Source organism: Porites lutea, chromosome 1, assembly GCF_958299795.1.
Source record: "Porites lutea chromosome 1, jaPorLute2.1, whole genome shotgun sequence".
Classification (NCBI taxonomy): domain Eukaryota; kingdom Metazoa; phylum Cnidaria; class Anthozoa; order Scleractinia; family Poritidae; genus Porites; species Porites lutea.
Window position 1 is genome coordinate 32093798 of NC_133201.1, and position 15000 is coordinate 32108797.

The 15000-nt window shown below is 36.9% G+C and overlaps 1 protein-coding gene across 1 annotated transcript; it reads right to left on the reverse strand.

The window, feature by feature from the left end:
- Nucleotides 1-1094: 1094 nt before the first annotated feature.
- LOC140948444 (zinc metalloproteinase nas-6-like) lies at nucleotides 1095-9795 on the reverse strand. The gene is made up of 9 exons (XM_073397687.1): nucleotides 9705-9795; nucleotides 9281-9457; nucleotides 9045-9168; nucleotides 7874-7965; nucleotides 4600-4683; nucleotides 3824-3966; nucleotides 2942-3017; nucleotides 2047-2118; nucleotides 1095-1142 (listed from the first exon to the last, which is right to left on the reverse strand). The coding sequence occupies exons 1-9, from the start codon at nucleotides 9766-9768 to the stop codon at nucleotides 1135-1137; spliced, it is 840 nt and encodes a 279-aa protein (XP_073253788.1). The 5' UTR covers nucleotides 9769-9795; the 3' UTR covers nucleotides 1095-1134.
- Between the last annotated feature and the right edge of the window lie 5205 nt (nucleotides 9796-15000).

Sequence of the window (15000 nt, forward strand, 5' to 3'; positions counted from 1 at the left end):
TTCGCTACGTGTCGTAAGGAAATGAACGAAAAGTTAGTTAACATACCCAGGGTAGCTTTTGTAGACGGGTGACCCCCCCTTTTTTAAAATTTTTACTCTTTTGACTCCTTTGAACCCAAATCAAATAAAATGCAACACCGATTTGAACCGCACTCTCCTCCGTCTGCTATTTTGGAAATTTCGTGTGCACTGTTTGCGTTGTTGCCGGTTTTCATAACTGCCCGCACCACTTCCCTCTAGTATTACTATGGTGTCATTCTTACAAACTCATTTGATTTGCATGATGTTTCGTATTTACAGTCAATTTTGATAGGGAAATAGTGAAAAGAAAGTTACCAAATGCATGTATGCCACGATTTGGTGATACATTGAGGAGCGGTGGTTTGGCCAAAAGTCATCACGATATGGATAGGACCCAGAACGATGCTGTTTAGCTGTTGTGGTTTAAGCTAGTTTAAGCTCCACAGAAACAAAAGCAGATAGGATTTTGGAATTTTTTTAAAATATTTTATTGAGTATCAGTTAAGTTGACTTAAATACTCTTTACTCTTTCGCATCTTGTTATCTTCTATTATGTTTCAAAATCAGACAATGTCACAAATTTAGTCCAACTGGATATATTTCCGGTACCCTGAAATGAAAGACAAAGGCAGTTATTTTTCTATTTCTGCCTAGAATTGTGTTGTTAAGGGAAATACACTAAAATAATAAATCGGCCACAGTAACTTAATTTCAAGAAGATATTGCTTATGCTAGACACAAAATCGATATAAAATCATTGTTTTGTTTGAAGCCGAAGTACTAAACGTGCACGTACGTAAAGTGAATTAAATACGAATTCCAAAATGTGAGGTTCATAAAGCTTTATGTTCTTTAAATAGAATTTCACGATGAAGATCTCTTATACATACAGATTTATCAAATTGACAAAAATTATAAAATAAAATAAAAATACCTGATAGCTATCTAGGGCTTACAAAAATTTATAGTTATAATGATGTGGCCAAGGCCACCTGCTATCAAACGAAGTAAAGTAAAGGTTGTATATGATCGTCCCTCCAAAAGCCTGTTTGGTATACCAAAAAACCTACTTACATTGTGCGCAATTCGTGTTTGCTCCGGTCATGCAGTGCATCAGTTTTCTAAGAGGAGAGGAGCAAAATTAAAGAGAGCATTAATCAAAGATGGGAGTAAATACGAATATATTAGCATACCTTCTTAATTTAAGTGTGAAAATAGAATCATACGTGAGGTCACGTGACCTATAGCGCGCCGGACTCGCACTTAATCCGGCGGTTCCGGTTTCGAGTCCAGCTCTTGCTGACGCTGACACCGAGTTCAAAATATCCTCGACCACGCCAGTTGGGGTTTTAAATAATGTTTTGTTCTATTTGAATTACTAATTTTCTAATTATTTGGCTAGAGTGCCCATAAGCTAGCGGGATGAGCTAAGTGCACTATTTACTGTAAATTATAAGCTCTTAACCCTATTCACACGGTCTTTTTTTTTTTTTTTTTTCGTTCTTCTTGTGACTGAGGGACTCCAGAGGGCCTCCTCTATAACTTCAAAACCGCTCATGCTACAGCTAATAAAATTACTCAGAACAATGTACTCATCATTTCCAGCTTTCGGGCATAACTTGATTGACGTAATCTGGCGTCATATTGTTGAATTTCCCTAAAATGTTTCCAGATAATGTTTAGGAAACGTCGCTAGTTTTAGTGGTCATAGTTGAAAGGTTTTTCATTGAGCTTTTTAGCGAGGGTGAAGGGGGGGGGGGAGGGGAAGGAGGCTAGAAAAGCCTCCTCCGATGTGAGTAGGGTTAACTTGGGTTGTTGAGTCCCAAGGTAGTCATAGTTAGTATCCACCAGAAAGGGATGCCACTTCCATGGACACATTTCATTATACTATACCAAACATATTTGATGATAATTACAACAAACAGCAGATAAAGTTCCTGTTTTAAAACAAATGTTTTTCTGTTGATACCTAGAGCAGTTTTCTACTTACTTCTTCTACTGAATATAACAACCAGTTGTACTTACGCTGGTTACTGGTAGTTATAGGAATTCCAGTCGTCACTGGTGGCGGCATTGTGTTAACTCCGACGGGAAAGGCTGCAAATAGAAAAGCATGTGGAGACTGTTTCTTCTTAAAACAACAGCTGGAAACAATCCTAGCAGACAAGTTAGCAAGGGAGAGCTTTTTTACTCACGTGGTGAGCAGCTTAAAAATCTTTTGGAACAAAGGAATTCGTCTACACAAAAAAATAGTTCAATTCAAACTGGATTGGCTTGGGAAACCAATATAGCCGCCGTTATATTATTTTGGGACAACAACATGGCGGTGATAACGTCATATGAAAACGCTCTATGCAGTATGAGTTTCAAGGAATACTGAAACTTGCTCTCCATCGGTCTCCTCGTAGTTTAGTGAAAAGAATACCTGCCAAATGTTTAGGATGTTGTAGGCTCGAATCCTGTTCGGAGGCTAAGCATTTTTTTTTTTACTTTACAATTAAATCGTTTTAAAGTGAGTTAACAATTGCCGATACCCTGCCCTACAATTATTTAATCCCCTCCAGTAAGTCTCATGCAGCTGATTTCTTTATTTTCATTGCAAACAGTTAGTACAATGTTCTTATCTAGAGTTTATTGATTAACTTTTAGATAGAGTTTTTCAATTAGCTGATTAGCCGTATTCAGTTGTACAGGACGGTTGCATCTTCTTGTAAAAGCAAATAGATTTTAACCTAATACACCCAGACTTAATCCACTGAAATATTCTAATAAGCTCCTAATAAACCATGGATTTCTTTGACAAATGAATTCGTCCTCCATGAACAGGAAATGTTTAATAAGATATTTTTCCTTGTTGTGTGTGATATATTTTTTTCTGCACTTTTTAAAGAAAAAAAAAAAAAAGAGACAAAATTCATACCGCATCGGTAGAGTTTCTTTGCCTGATCTGCATCTAGAACACTTAAACCATCTCGCTGACCAATGATGTTCTGGAACTAAAGAAATTGTTGTTGTTTAGGTTTTTTTTAAATTAATACTAGACCAAAAGTCGAATGTCACAGGTATGTAATGCTGGTTTCCACCGGACGTCATTTTCACTTCGAAAGGGTTCTTCGCTTTATGATGGAGTGCGCTTGAAATTTCTAAACTTTTGCATGACGAGGCATTTATGTGGCAAACGAGAGAGCTGTCATTTAGGTTAAAAAAGTGACTTATTTTGGGGGATTTTGCTATCCTAACAATCTTGTATTAAAAAAAGGTATTGCTGTAATGCGCATGAGTTTCACGAGGGGTGAATTCACGCTTTCAAAGCAAAACTTGGTAACATATTTTTCAGCTGGTTTCTGGCCTCCTAGTTAGTGCCTCTTCGGAGGAGCACCAACATGGTGTCTCCATACAAAGCTAAACCGTTTCTTCGAGTATCTCGCAAACGGAAAAATTAGATCAACCTGAATCTAGGCAAGGGTCTTTTCCCAGGTTCTGGACTTAAGCTAATGAACGGTTTTGTTTGTTTGTTTTCGATGGCGTGGCAGCTAAAACCAGCAATTTGCAGGCAAGAGAACCATGAATTAAGAAATAAAATGGAATAATTCTATAGCAGCTGGTGGTTGGTTGCGATTTTCAGAGTAATGTCGTGATAAGCCTCTTTTATAATCATCTGCACAAATGATTTTTGAATTTGTCATCAGAAAACAAGTTTTTAAATCTTAAAACGATTGCTATTGATACTAAGGTATAAGGTTGTGATTGATATCAATTGCTATTTTAATGTTTTAATGATCACATATTATACTTCACGTACCCCTGGCTGTTTAACCAATATAGTGGGCAGTCCATTTTTAGTGAATGCGTTTGCTTGATAATGCATCACACTGCGGTAATCGTACGGGGATCCAAGAGAGTCGATATAAAATTTGCCGTATTTTGCAAAGGCAAATTTTTTATCTGAAAGAGAAACGTTTAATTGAAGACATAGTTTACTTTAAGCAAACTGTTCCAGGGGGATAATAAACTAGGATCGACATTTGATTTAGCAAAAGGCTGTGGCGTGCTAAAAGGAATCAATTCAATAGACCTCATTCACGATACCCGCCATCGTTGCAAGCGCTTAAAGAGTGATGGGTTAAAAGCCATGTCACGTGGTTTCTCGGGGGGGGGGGGGGGGGGGGCAATCAAGTGGGAAAAAATTGCCAATACAGGATATCTCAGTCGATTTGTTTATTTTAGAAACATAAAATGAGGAATTTTTTATCATAAAGACGATAATGGGAAATTATGGGCATAAGTTGTCATTGTCACTTTTTTGGATGTAGTAGCGACTGTTGATGCCCTCACAACAAACAATGATAACGTGAATATTTTTTACGATTTCTTTTTCCTTTTCTTTCTTTCTTTCTTTTTTTTTTTGCTTTAGTTATGATAACAGCCTTTCTTTATAACCCGTCTCGTTTGTGATTGATGTCAATTTTATCACCATTGACATGAATACTTAAAAAAAGGAATCGTCGTCGTCAGTCTTCGTCATCTTTGTCATCGTTGTCATCCCCACCATTTTTAAATAATTCAGTACGTACTTACCTGGCAATATGTTATCCCACAAAATAGAAACGTATATATCTCTGTCAGGACGAGATTGTTCGTGGTAAAAACCCAAAGAATGCCCTGTAAAAAGAAATGTTTTTAGCAGAGCGTCTTCCTCCGTAAAGCGTGCGAAGCCTCCATGCCATTGCTATAGAAAGTAGAAACCTATCGGTGTCAGAAAGTTTGGTTACGATGTCATTGTACACCTAACGCACACCAGTTCGTCTGTACAGACTGTGGGGATAGGGAAGGGGAGTTTAAGGGTGTCCCAGACATGGACATGGTGTATGCTCTTGGCGTAAAATTAACCAGTTTAGGGGCAACCAATGGAGTACATATTTCACTGAAATCTTATTTACGTTTTATTCATCATTCTATTGACATAAGTTTACTAAAACGAGTTCGCATTTTTGGACTGTTTTAGGTAGTTGTGACGTAGTCTGTGTAGACTAAAAAGTTATAGTTATTCATCTGGGAAATGTAAAATAAATTGTATTACCGTCCTCAGTCTGTCTCTTGACCAAAATGTTAGTAATAGGAGTTCTGCTACCAGTTGATGAACAAAAATTGCTCCGCTGCAAATAGTGACGCTTTGAATTGTACCAAGCTGGTATTCTAGACGCATTGTTTGAGCTTGACGCTTAGCAAGCGATGGGATTCATTTTCATCAATTTTCGAACAATAGAGGGCGTGGTCTATGACGTGACCAGGTAATTTCGATTTCTTTCTAAGTTTTGATAAAGTGTACGAGTCCTCAACTTCTACGTTCGCAAGATTTAGATCAACTTTTGTGACTTAGCAGGAGTAAAAGTGATCAGTTATAGTGTTTGTTTGTTGGCTCAGTTATGATGCAGTCAGAATGATTTGCTTAACTACTGGTCGAGCACAGTTCTATATTCAACGGAAATCATATGCAAATTCCCTTCAAGTTGGCAGCAAATCTTTGAAAGCTTTGAAGAGTAAACTTTCTTAGTATAGAAATTTCTTACGATTGCGTTGTCATTGGAAGATATGGAACTAGGACTAAAAATTCCTGTGGAAAGCTTTCCTTCCCGTTCAGCCGATTTTTTTTTTTTTTTAAGTTTAGCTTACTTTATCATCTATCATTCCTCACGGGTGTCTTTCACAGTGGTTTTTGGAAAATGTTCGTAAAAATCACAAATAACTTAGAACCAGGCATTAATCTACTTGGGCAAGCGCGGTCATTCCACGCGTGATGAATAAGAATGCTGTATCATGACAGTCTAGAAACAATAGAAAACTCCCAAGGGACAAACTCAGCCAAAACGCTAAAAATCTTCAATATTTACTCAAGTTTGGGCTTATAGAAGATAATGTCACAGTTTTTCAATGATCACGAAATTCAGAATCCGGGTAGTTATTTAATCAACTGAGGCCCTGAAAAAAAAAATTGAAGAAAAAAAAACTACGACGATTTTTTTAAAGAAAATGCATTTTTGTGAGTAGGACTCTAAACGCTGACAAACGTCAACAAATAGGTAAAACTATAATTTCTATATGTTTGTATTGCTCGAAATCACGCCCATTTTCAAAGCCCTAAAGCTGTCTTTATGACTTGCAAGGGCCCATATGTTATAAAGATCCTCAAAATAAAGGGATAAATCTCATAGTTTATTAGTCATAATCGTGTAAAGTTTGCTTATCATTTTAACATAAATTATGACCTAAATATGGACACCGCTGTCTTTGCTATTTTGGTGAAACTCCGTTCAACGCAAGGCACTAATGCGCACTATATGTAGCGGGGAGATTTTCACGAAAATACCGGCAACAGCAGAATTTCGACTCAGACCTTAAAGAGGCTTGGCACTATAACCACGTGACATTTACTCCGTTCGCCAAAAATTTTATGCTATATTGTAGATTGATCTATATGTTATCCATGCTATATGTTAGACTTGCGATCGTAGAAAAGATGGGGATACCAGACAGCTTCAAAGTAGGATGGTACCCTCACAAAATAACTGGGTCGAGTCACCTTAAGTGATATTTGGATAGTATCTTTAATGCACCTTACTCTCCAAAGGGAAGTATCGCTCTAGCTACAACGAGGGACAAAAGTGTTGAGACACTTCCATAAAATGGCCCCTTTTTGCATAGTGGACATACCTATCCCCTTCCCCTGTCTACCCAACCCTTCCCCAAAAAATCAATGTTGTATTTTGGACCCTCAAGTCTTTCTTTTACTTCAGACAACATTGAATCAGGGGGTGAGGGGGTTTATGGCGTTTAAAAGGAATGAAATAATAAATGAATTAAATGTTAGATAAAAGCCCCCGTTTTAAACAAGTGTCTCGACTACTTTTGTCCCTGATTGTAGGTTTTATATCTATTACTATGACAACTCAACAATAACAAACCCGAAAATCAACAATAACTAAATTACAATATATAACAATTATTCACCGAAGTGGAGGTGGCTAGTGGTGGATATATTTACCGAGGCCGCGCGAAGCGGCAAGTTAAATAACCACCACTAGCCACTGACTAAAACAGAGATAATTGAGCACAAAAAAGATGATTTTTAACTCATTTACTGTTGCCAACGATTAGAATTTTGGCGCGCAATGACCTAACGGCCGCGGTAGTCCCTTTTTCTTGCCGACAAATAAAACTTTTGAAGACATTTGTGTAGCTCTTGCGGGGAAATTTTTTCAAAAGGAGTTGTGAATTCTTTTTTAAATTTAAAATCATTATGTAAAAAGATTATTAAATTACTTTTAAGCTTATTTATGAACAAATCAACTAAATAAATTGACGCAAGACTTGAGCTTAATTTGCATTTGTAAACAAAAAACTTTTTTGCCAGTTTTATCGATAAATTCGAGTCAAAAAGATAATAAAGACTTTACCTGTAAAAACTTCCAAACCGAACTTCGTCACCTTCTTTGTGTATTTCGGGAACAGCTTGCTTGATTAATTAGTTCCGAAATTTTTTTATTTCTTTGTTTGTTTACGGCAGCAAATCGGGAAAGCATTTTGCTTGCAACTTACGCGAGTTTGGCGTCGCTCGCTCGGAGGAACTGGAGGTGAATCAGTGAATAGTGCAGGATATTCACTGATTGAGTAGCCAATCAGAGCGCGCGAAAAACGCTATCCAATGTTTGAGTATATACTAAATACGGTTATGATTATCAATTAATTGAACGAACGAACGAATGAATGAGTGAATGAACGAACGAACGAACGAACGAACGAACGAACTAACAAACGAAATAACTTTGAGTGTCAAGGTTTTAACTTATATTACCTATTTCGTGAGCGACAATGCCTCTGTACCAACACCCGTTGCCAAGAATAATGTCCTGACGGGATCCTATTTTACCCACCGGCGACAAACAGCTGCGTAATATAAAAATATGTAAATGATTATCGTTCCACATATCCACAGGGAAAATCAGTAGTGTATTATATTTGTCTTTAGAAGAAGAAGAAGAAGAAGAAGAAGAAGAAGAAGAAGAAGAAGAAGAAGAAGAAGAAGAAGAAAAAAAGAAATAAAGTAGGGAAGAAAGAGCAATTTATTTCAATTGGCACAAACTAAATAAATCGAGAAATTATTGGATGAGGCTAAGTATGATCTGAAAAATTCTGGAGATCGAGGAGGCCGAGCGAATATTTGGGAGCTTAAGCAAAGTCGTGTTTGAGCGACGCATACTCAACAGACGTGACTAAGTTTGCAGACACGTCAACCGGAAGTGAGGCCTTCTCTCTTTTTATATGCCTTGACGCTAACAAATTTGTATTGTTAAGTGTCTTTTCTCTTATAAAGACGATTTACCCGAGAGTCTCAACCAAACCACTCCCCAATGATGCAAAAAAATGCGGTTGACGTCCGTCGCTCAAAAACGCTGTGGCTTAAGCTTCCTAACATCCTCCGAAAACTGCACAATTCATCAGATCATACGAAAGCCAAATGCATTAATTGTTTTAATATTCATTCAAAATAATTCTACATTTATGGGAGCAAGAGTGGCACAGTTGGATAGTGCGCGGCCTTCAGTGCGCAAGGTCCCTTGTTCGATCCCCGGGGTGACTTCACATCCTTGTGTCAACCTCTCTCCTTTCTGTGTAGCTTTGACTAGCTTTAAATACCCTTAAAACGGAGCATTGATGAAGAGAGGGCACTGGGGGAGGGGGGGGGGGGATGAGCGCTCCGTCTACCTCAAAATTATTAGTTATTACTGTCACGAGTTATCGATCATGTTTGCTTTACCTTTCACCTTTTACATCGTAAACGTCTTCCAAGTGTTGTGCACACTAGGTGGTTGTAAAGAATTATCCATCGGTAGGAGTCTGTTCCTGCCGTAGGATTTAAGCCAATCAGGAACGGAGAAATATTTTTGAATGAATAATAATATAAAACAGCCTTTCATACACCACTGGGAATATTAGTTTTAAACATCATGGAAACCACTTCTTACCCCGAGCCATATTTAAAATAGGCGTAATCCGTCTCAGTTGTTCGTTTTCTAAAGCGGATGCACGTCTTACGGCTCCATTCATCCATCCCTGCTATTATGGCTGCCATTGCTGTTGGAATATTAGCTACAAGAAAAGTTATGTTAAAGAAAATCAGAGGTTTTGTACGAAATCAGTGAGTTTTTTGTTTGGTTTAAGCGTTGATTGGTTGGTACTGTGTTGTAAGAAAAAGGCTCACCAAGTACTGGTGAAATGTCGTAGATCAAAACTCCGTTAGGCCAAAGTGGACCTCTACTCGCACCTCCTTGTTTGTTAGGTGCAGAAACGTCCAGTCCCATCATGGCATAAGCACGCTGCTCAGGTGTAAGAATCATGTCTCCTTCAAACAAATTTGGATCTTTAATGTCACGATTTTCTGCAAACAAAAATTGTACAAATAATGTTATATTATGTAATGGGGGTGTTTATAATATTCAAGTACACCGAGTGCAGTGAAGGATTGATTATTGATTTAATAATAATAATAATAATAATAATAATAATAATAATAATAATAATAATAATAATAATAAGATGCTCTGCAGATAAAACGTAAGGCAATTAAACGTTCAAGGGGACATAAAAAAAAACGATTATACCAGCAAGTAAAAACTATTGATTACCGTCAGAATTGATTGGCGCACTGAACACCATTTTAATCATCAAAAGCATGGCAAAGGCCTTCATTTTGTTTCTCGATGTATATAACTGGTGAACCTAAGAATAAGAAATAGACTAAGTAATCAGTGCAGGAAAAAAACAAAACAAAACAAGACAAAAACAACCATAAGAGCCACCCATATTTAGCGAGCTAATAATTATGAACTACAGTGTAGTTGTCCATGGGGAAACATTCAATATATATTTTTTTCCTATTCTGAACTCTAGCACAGAGCAAGGTTAAAGTGTCGAAAAAATGATTTTACATATCCAAAGACAAAGATTGACTATAGAATTTTTTGCAATAAATCAATGATTTATTTTCAACTGAAATATCCATAGAAGAAAGAACAGAAAAAAACATCATGACTACCAATGCAATGTTTCAATTGGAAAAAAAGAAATCTAGTCACTGAAGAAACTCAAAACATGCAAGATAAAAAAATAAACGTATCTAGGGTATCGAATATTAAGTAACTTTTCTCCTTACATAGAATTCTATAATAATGAGGTTAGTTTACGTAATACTAAAAAATAAGTAACGAACTTTTCTCCTTACATAGAATTCTAAAATAATGAGGTTAGTTTTCGTAATACTAAAAAGTAAGTAACGAACTAAAGTAAATAACAAGGTGTCTCATAAGAGATAAGTACCTTCTACTCAAACAGCGGAGGAAGACCATTAGAGAATTATGCTCATCTAGGATAGTTCCTTCTGCCAAATAGGACTATTTATATGTTTTTCCCCTCAAGAAATCGTATGCTCCAAAAATAGAAATCAATTGAAGTAATTTATAAACTCAAGAGTTTCAGGTGTTAAAGTATCATTCAACTACAATTGTATATATATATATATATATATATATATATATATATATACTGAATAAATATAGTCTTTCCCATGAGTGCCATGATATAGTACCAAATGTTCTTCACTTTCTTCTTTTTCTCAAAATCGATTGGCGTTAATTCAATTCCCACAAATCCTGAAAGTATTAATAATTTTAGACCCAGTCGCCTTTTTTTTCCTTTATACGTATCTGACTATGTTGTTGTTCAACCTATTATGCGAATAAAATAAGTTGAACATGTTTGTTTAACTCGCCGTGCTTTCTTTTTATTTAATTGCCGTAGCAACAACCAACAAAAAACAAGAATAATGCTCCACAGGGGAAATCATGCTAGAGGAGTTTTGAGCCGCCTTAATTCCTTGGCACCTAGAACACGCAAAAGTAAGCACTGACGACATATACGTGTAAACAAACAGAGAAAAAAGAGATAAAAAAAAAAAAAAATTTTCGGGGTAATCAATGTAAATTATCTCATCTTGATTGATAAGTGACCGAATTATTTTTAGGCATTTTAACGCGGAGGAGTTTGTTCAATATTATTCTTTATCGGTTTGGGCAAACATTGCAGTGCATAGCTTAGCTAATATAATAGATATAAGCTTAAATCTGGCACCGAACAGAACATAAAATTATTAAGGGAGGTCAAGAGAGAATGGTGGTCTGTTTTAGCCTGAGTTTAATGAAACTAGCCAGTTACGTAAAGACATTTGGCAATGAGTGATTTCATTTTACTATTATTATAGATTTATTTAAATCGCTCTTTCAGTAACAAACCTATATCTGTTATCGTACGTTCAATATTTACACAACTTAAGATTATTAAACTTCTCCATCCTAGCCAATAATCTCCTTTTGTTTATTTGAAGAGTTTTAAATTTTTGAAACAAACGCGCAGACATTACGACGACAAGGCATATTGAAAACACAGTTGACACGTCACTGCTAGGCCAGAAAAAGGAACTGACATCTCAAGGGGTTTAAGGCCTGGGTCAAAGGTGTGTTCGGAGAATATGAATGATTTATACAATCTCTCGCAAGGAGGCCTAGAACAAAATGAATTTTCCCCAAAAGTAAATCTTGAGGTTTTCTTGTGCCTTAACGTCTAATCATGGACACGTGACATGTCACCGCGTGACCAAAAATTGAAAATGAAGGAAATTGGTGAATTGGTGGCGAATTTACTTTATTTGGACAAAGAAATTGGCATTTCTGAAAGAGGATAAACATATCTATAACTTTCTACGTTAGGAATGAATGTACGCGAAGTTTAAAATTTAAGTTTGAAATAATTCTAGATTAGATTTGTGCATTTTAAATGATGTTTTCCTCAAATTTTTTTCTTGAAATGCAATGGACGGTCATTGCAAACATGAAGAGTTAGAAATATTTAATAATATTTAATTTTGTGTGCCAAATTTTGATTCAGGGCCATCATCTATGCCGAAGTTATAGGCAATAAATTATTTTCTACAGGTAAACCCCTAAGTCCCAGGCCTTAAACTACTTGAGATCGAAAATTGTTTTGACTTTCTCTTCTATCGAATTTATTTTAATGTTTCAACCAAAGCCATTATTCACCGAGGGTAATTTGAAAATGGGACGAACATCACTATTTACGCTGACTTTCATTAGTAAGCTGTACGGTTGAGGTGCTGCTTTTCCATCTGACTAAAAAAGATTAAGTAAGTCAAAAAAACGAAGAAGAAATAAACAAATAAGTAAGATATATAATTAATTACTTGTAGTAGAGAAAGTTCACAAAATATATGCGCGGTAACCTACTCCGCAGACGTTATCTAACCCCGAGATCCTTGTTCCGGACCTCCAACAGACTCAATGAATTACCGGCAGTGCGTTATATCGAATTTACTATCAACCTAATTGACAGGCTGAACAATGACTTTTTTACATGTCAAAGCCAACCATGGCGCGTACTGCAATCATTCTGGTACACAGCTGAACACAGAACAAGGATTTCGGCATTGGCGTGCAAACGGACTTATAATTTGCCAGAGGTTTAGTGTTGTCTGTGACGCAGGGTAACGCGCAGTGCAGGGAAGCTGGTGTAAAATTTCACCTCTCAAACATGCCATGCCACTTTTCGGTGTTATTAGTTAAAAGAAAAAAAAAAAATCCTAGTTCACAACCCAGAATCAAATCTGGGCCTTACATATACTACCCTCTCAAATTTACCATTAATGGATGCTTTATTGTAACTGTCTTTTATATAACTGATACGTCTATAACAGGTACATATCTAAAACAAACGCAATTTATTTGTGCAACTGCGTTTAATTTTATAGTAAATGTATTTACTACACCCGCAGAGATTTCTACAAAAAGACAGGCATGGATCAATGTTAAATACACGTTACGTAAACGTAACTGCTGTATCTTGTCGTCCTTTTGTCTCAGAAGTGTTTTTGTTTTAGTCCTTTTTGAGGATTTTGAGTTTACCGTTTACTGTATTGATCAAATTATCAACAACAAGATACCACAGGTTAAGAAATAAAAGGTTTATTTTCATGTAGCATTGATCCATACACATATTGTGAGACATAACGCTACAGATAAAGCAAATTAAGGTTAATTGAATGCATTTACTAAAAAAGTACAAACGGCTACGCCAACACAGATTGTGTGGGTTCCCTGTACTTATTTCAGGATATACCGGGTATACTACTTCTTCCATGACTAAAGACTTGGTTACCAAAGATCACATTTTCGGGCAAACTAGCGGATCCTTCACAAATTAGGGAAATACAGGGGCTGCGCCGGCAGCAGGCGCTCTTGTATCGTTTGATTTTCAAGTGGTTTAGATTTCGACGGTCTAATGACAGTGACGTAAAAGGTAAGACCTTGTTCCGTAAATTTATCGTTTTTCCAAAAATATGATACTATTCAGTTAACACACTTAACCGCTATATTTCATAATTATTGATCCACAACATCTCTGCCGAAATCATTCAAAACTTCAGTGAGGTAGAATATAAATCCCTTTTAAAACCTCCGTGTTGCCTCGTTATTGATTGTCAATAATTGTACTGCTTGTCTAATAAAACGGTTTACTCTTTGTTAGGCAAAATCAACTTTGGCAGAACAAAAGTATCTAGAAGACAGGGGACGGTCACAGACATTTGTCAGTCATTTGTCGCCGCAGGAACATGCACAAGTGAATCGACTTGTTAGGCGGAAGTGTACTTTTAACAGTGAAGTGTCCTTTAAATGGAGTTGAAACCGAAGCCCCTTTAGCATTTTTAAGGAACACTGTCTTATTGTTCTTAGATAGGATATATGTATCCCGTACATTGATGACATCATAGTCTACGGAAAAACATTTGAAGAACAGGTTAATCATATCCGACAAGTGCTTTAACATCTGCGTACCCATGGGATAAAGCTTACGCCAAAGACAAATAGTTTTTGCTTCAGGTTGCCGATTACTGAGATCTAAAAAAGGTTGAGGCAGTTCTACCCTTGGAAAACATGGCCCTTCTGGGGTATTACCGCAGTACAACCAAAAGATTTCACGAACAGCGCACCAACTCTTTCAGTTATTGCAAGCAGAACCTGACAGTGTGGCCAGAGCGGTGCGTAAAATCAAAGTACACTCTAAACATTGATCAGTACCTTCTCCACAACCTTTTGTTGGGGGGTGGGGGGGGGGGGGACGACAATAGAAAGCCCTTGAGAAACTGTTGGACCACCTCGCAAGTGCAGTTCGCTCGGTCATCTATTCTACAAGTTGACTAGATGTTTGGTCTCTCACGTGATTCTTTAAAAATCGACAGCTGCCTGGAAGAAGCAGTATGATTGTAAGGTGAGATTTTCAAGCTTACAGCCTGGAGATCGAGTCCTGTTGCGCATCTTATCGGAGCGAGGTGGGCCAGGAAAAATCAGGTCCTTTCGGGAGCAGAAGATACATGTTGTGATTGGGCAGAAAGAGAACCTTCCTGTATTCGAGGTCAGACCTGGAGGACGGACTGCTCAGTCTAGAGTGTTGTTCCTTACAGTTTACGTTCTTCTTTTTCCATGGCAAAAACATGATATAATTCAATAAACACCCCACGGCTACAATCCATGATTTTTGATCCACAATATCTTCGCCAACATCACCCACTGCTTCAAGTAAATAACAAATAAAGACGGATACATCCTGTCTCTATTGTTGTGAGATCAGTGAGGTAAACTCCTCAGTATTGCACCACATTATTGAGAGTCACCAATTACACTGCGTGTCTTAAAAACAATTTAATATACGGTAAGAACCACTCATAACAAGTCGAGCTTACATTACATCTGCGACAGACGCACGCTAGAATATTATGGTTTTAAATAGTTTAGGCCTCGCAGCAACAAGAGGAAATAAAAATTCCCAAACCTCTTTTGCTTTATTGAGGTATTTATT

Coding starts and splice junctions, on each gene's coding strand:
- LOC140948444 (XM_073397687.1), bottom strand. CDS start 9,768: ATGAAGGCCTTTGCCATGCTTTTGATGATTAAAATGGTGTTCAGTGCG. Junction 7,966..9,044: donor TATTTTAAATATGGCTCGGG/GTAAGAAGTGGT, acceptor TATATTACGCAG/CTGTTTGTCGCCGGTGGGTA. Junction 2,119..2,941: donor AAAGAAACTCTACCGATGCG/GTATGAATTTTG, acceptor TTCTATTTGCAG/CCTTTCCCGTCGGAGTTAAC.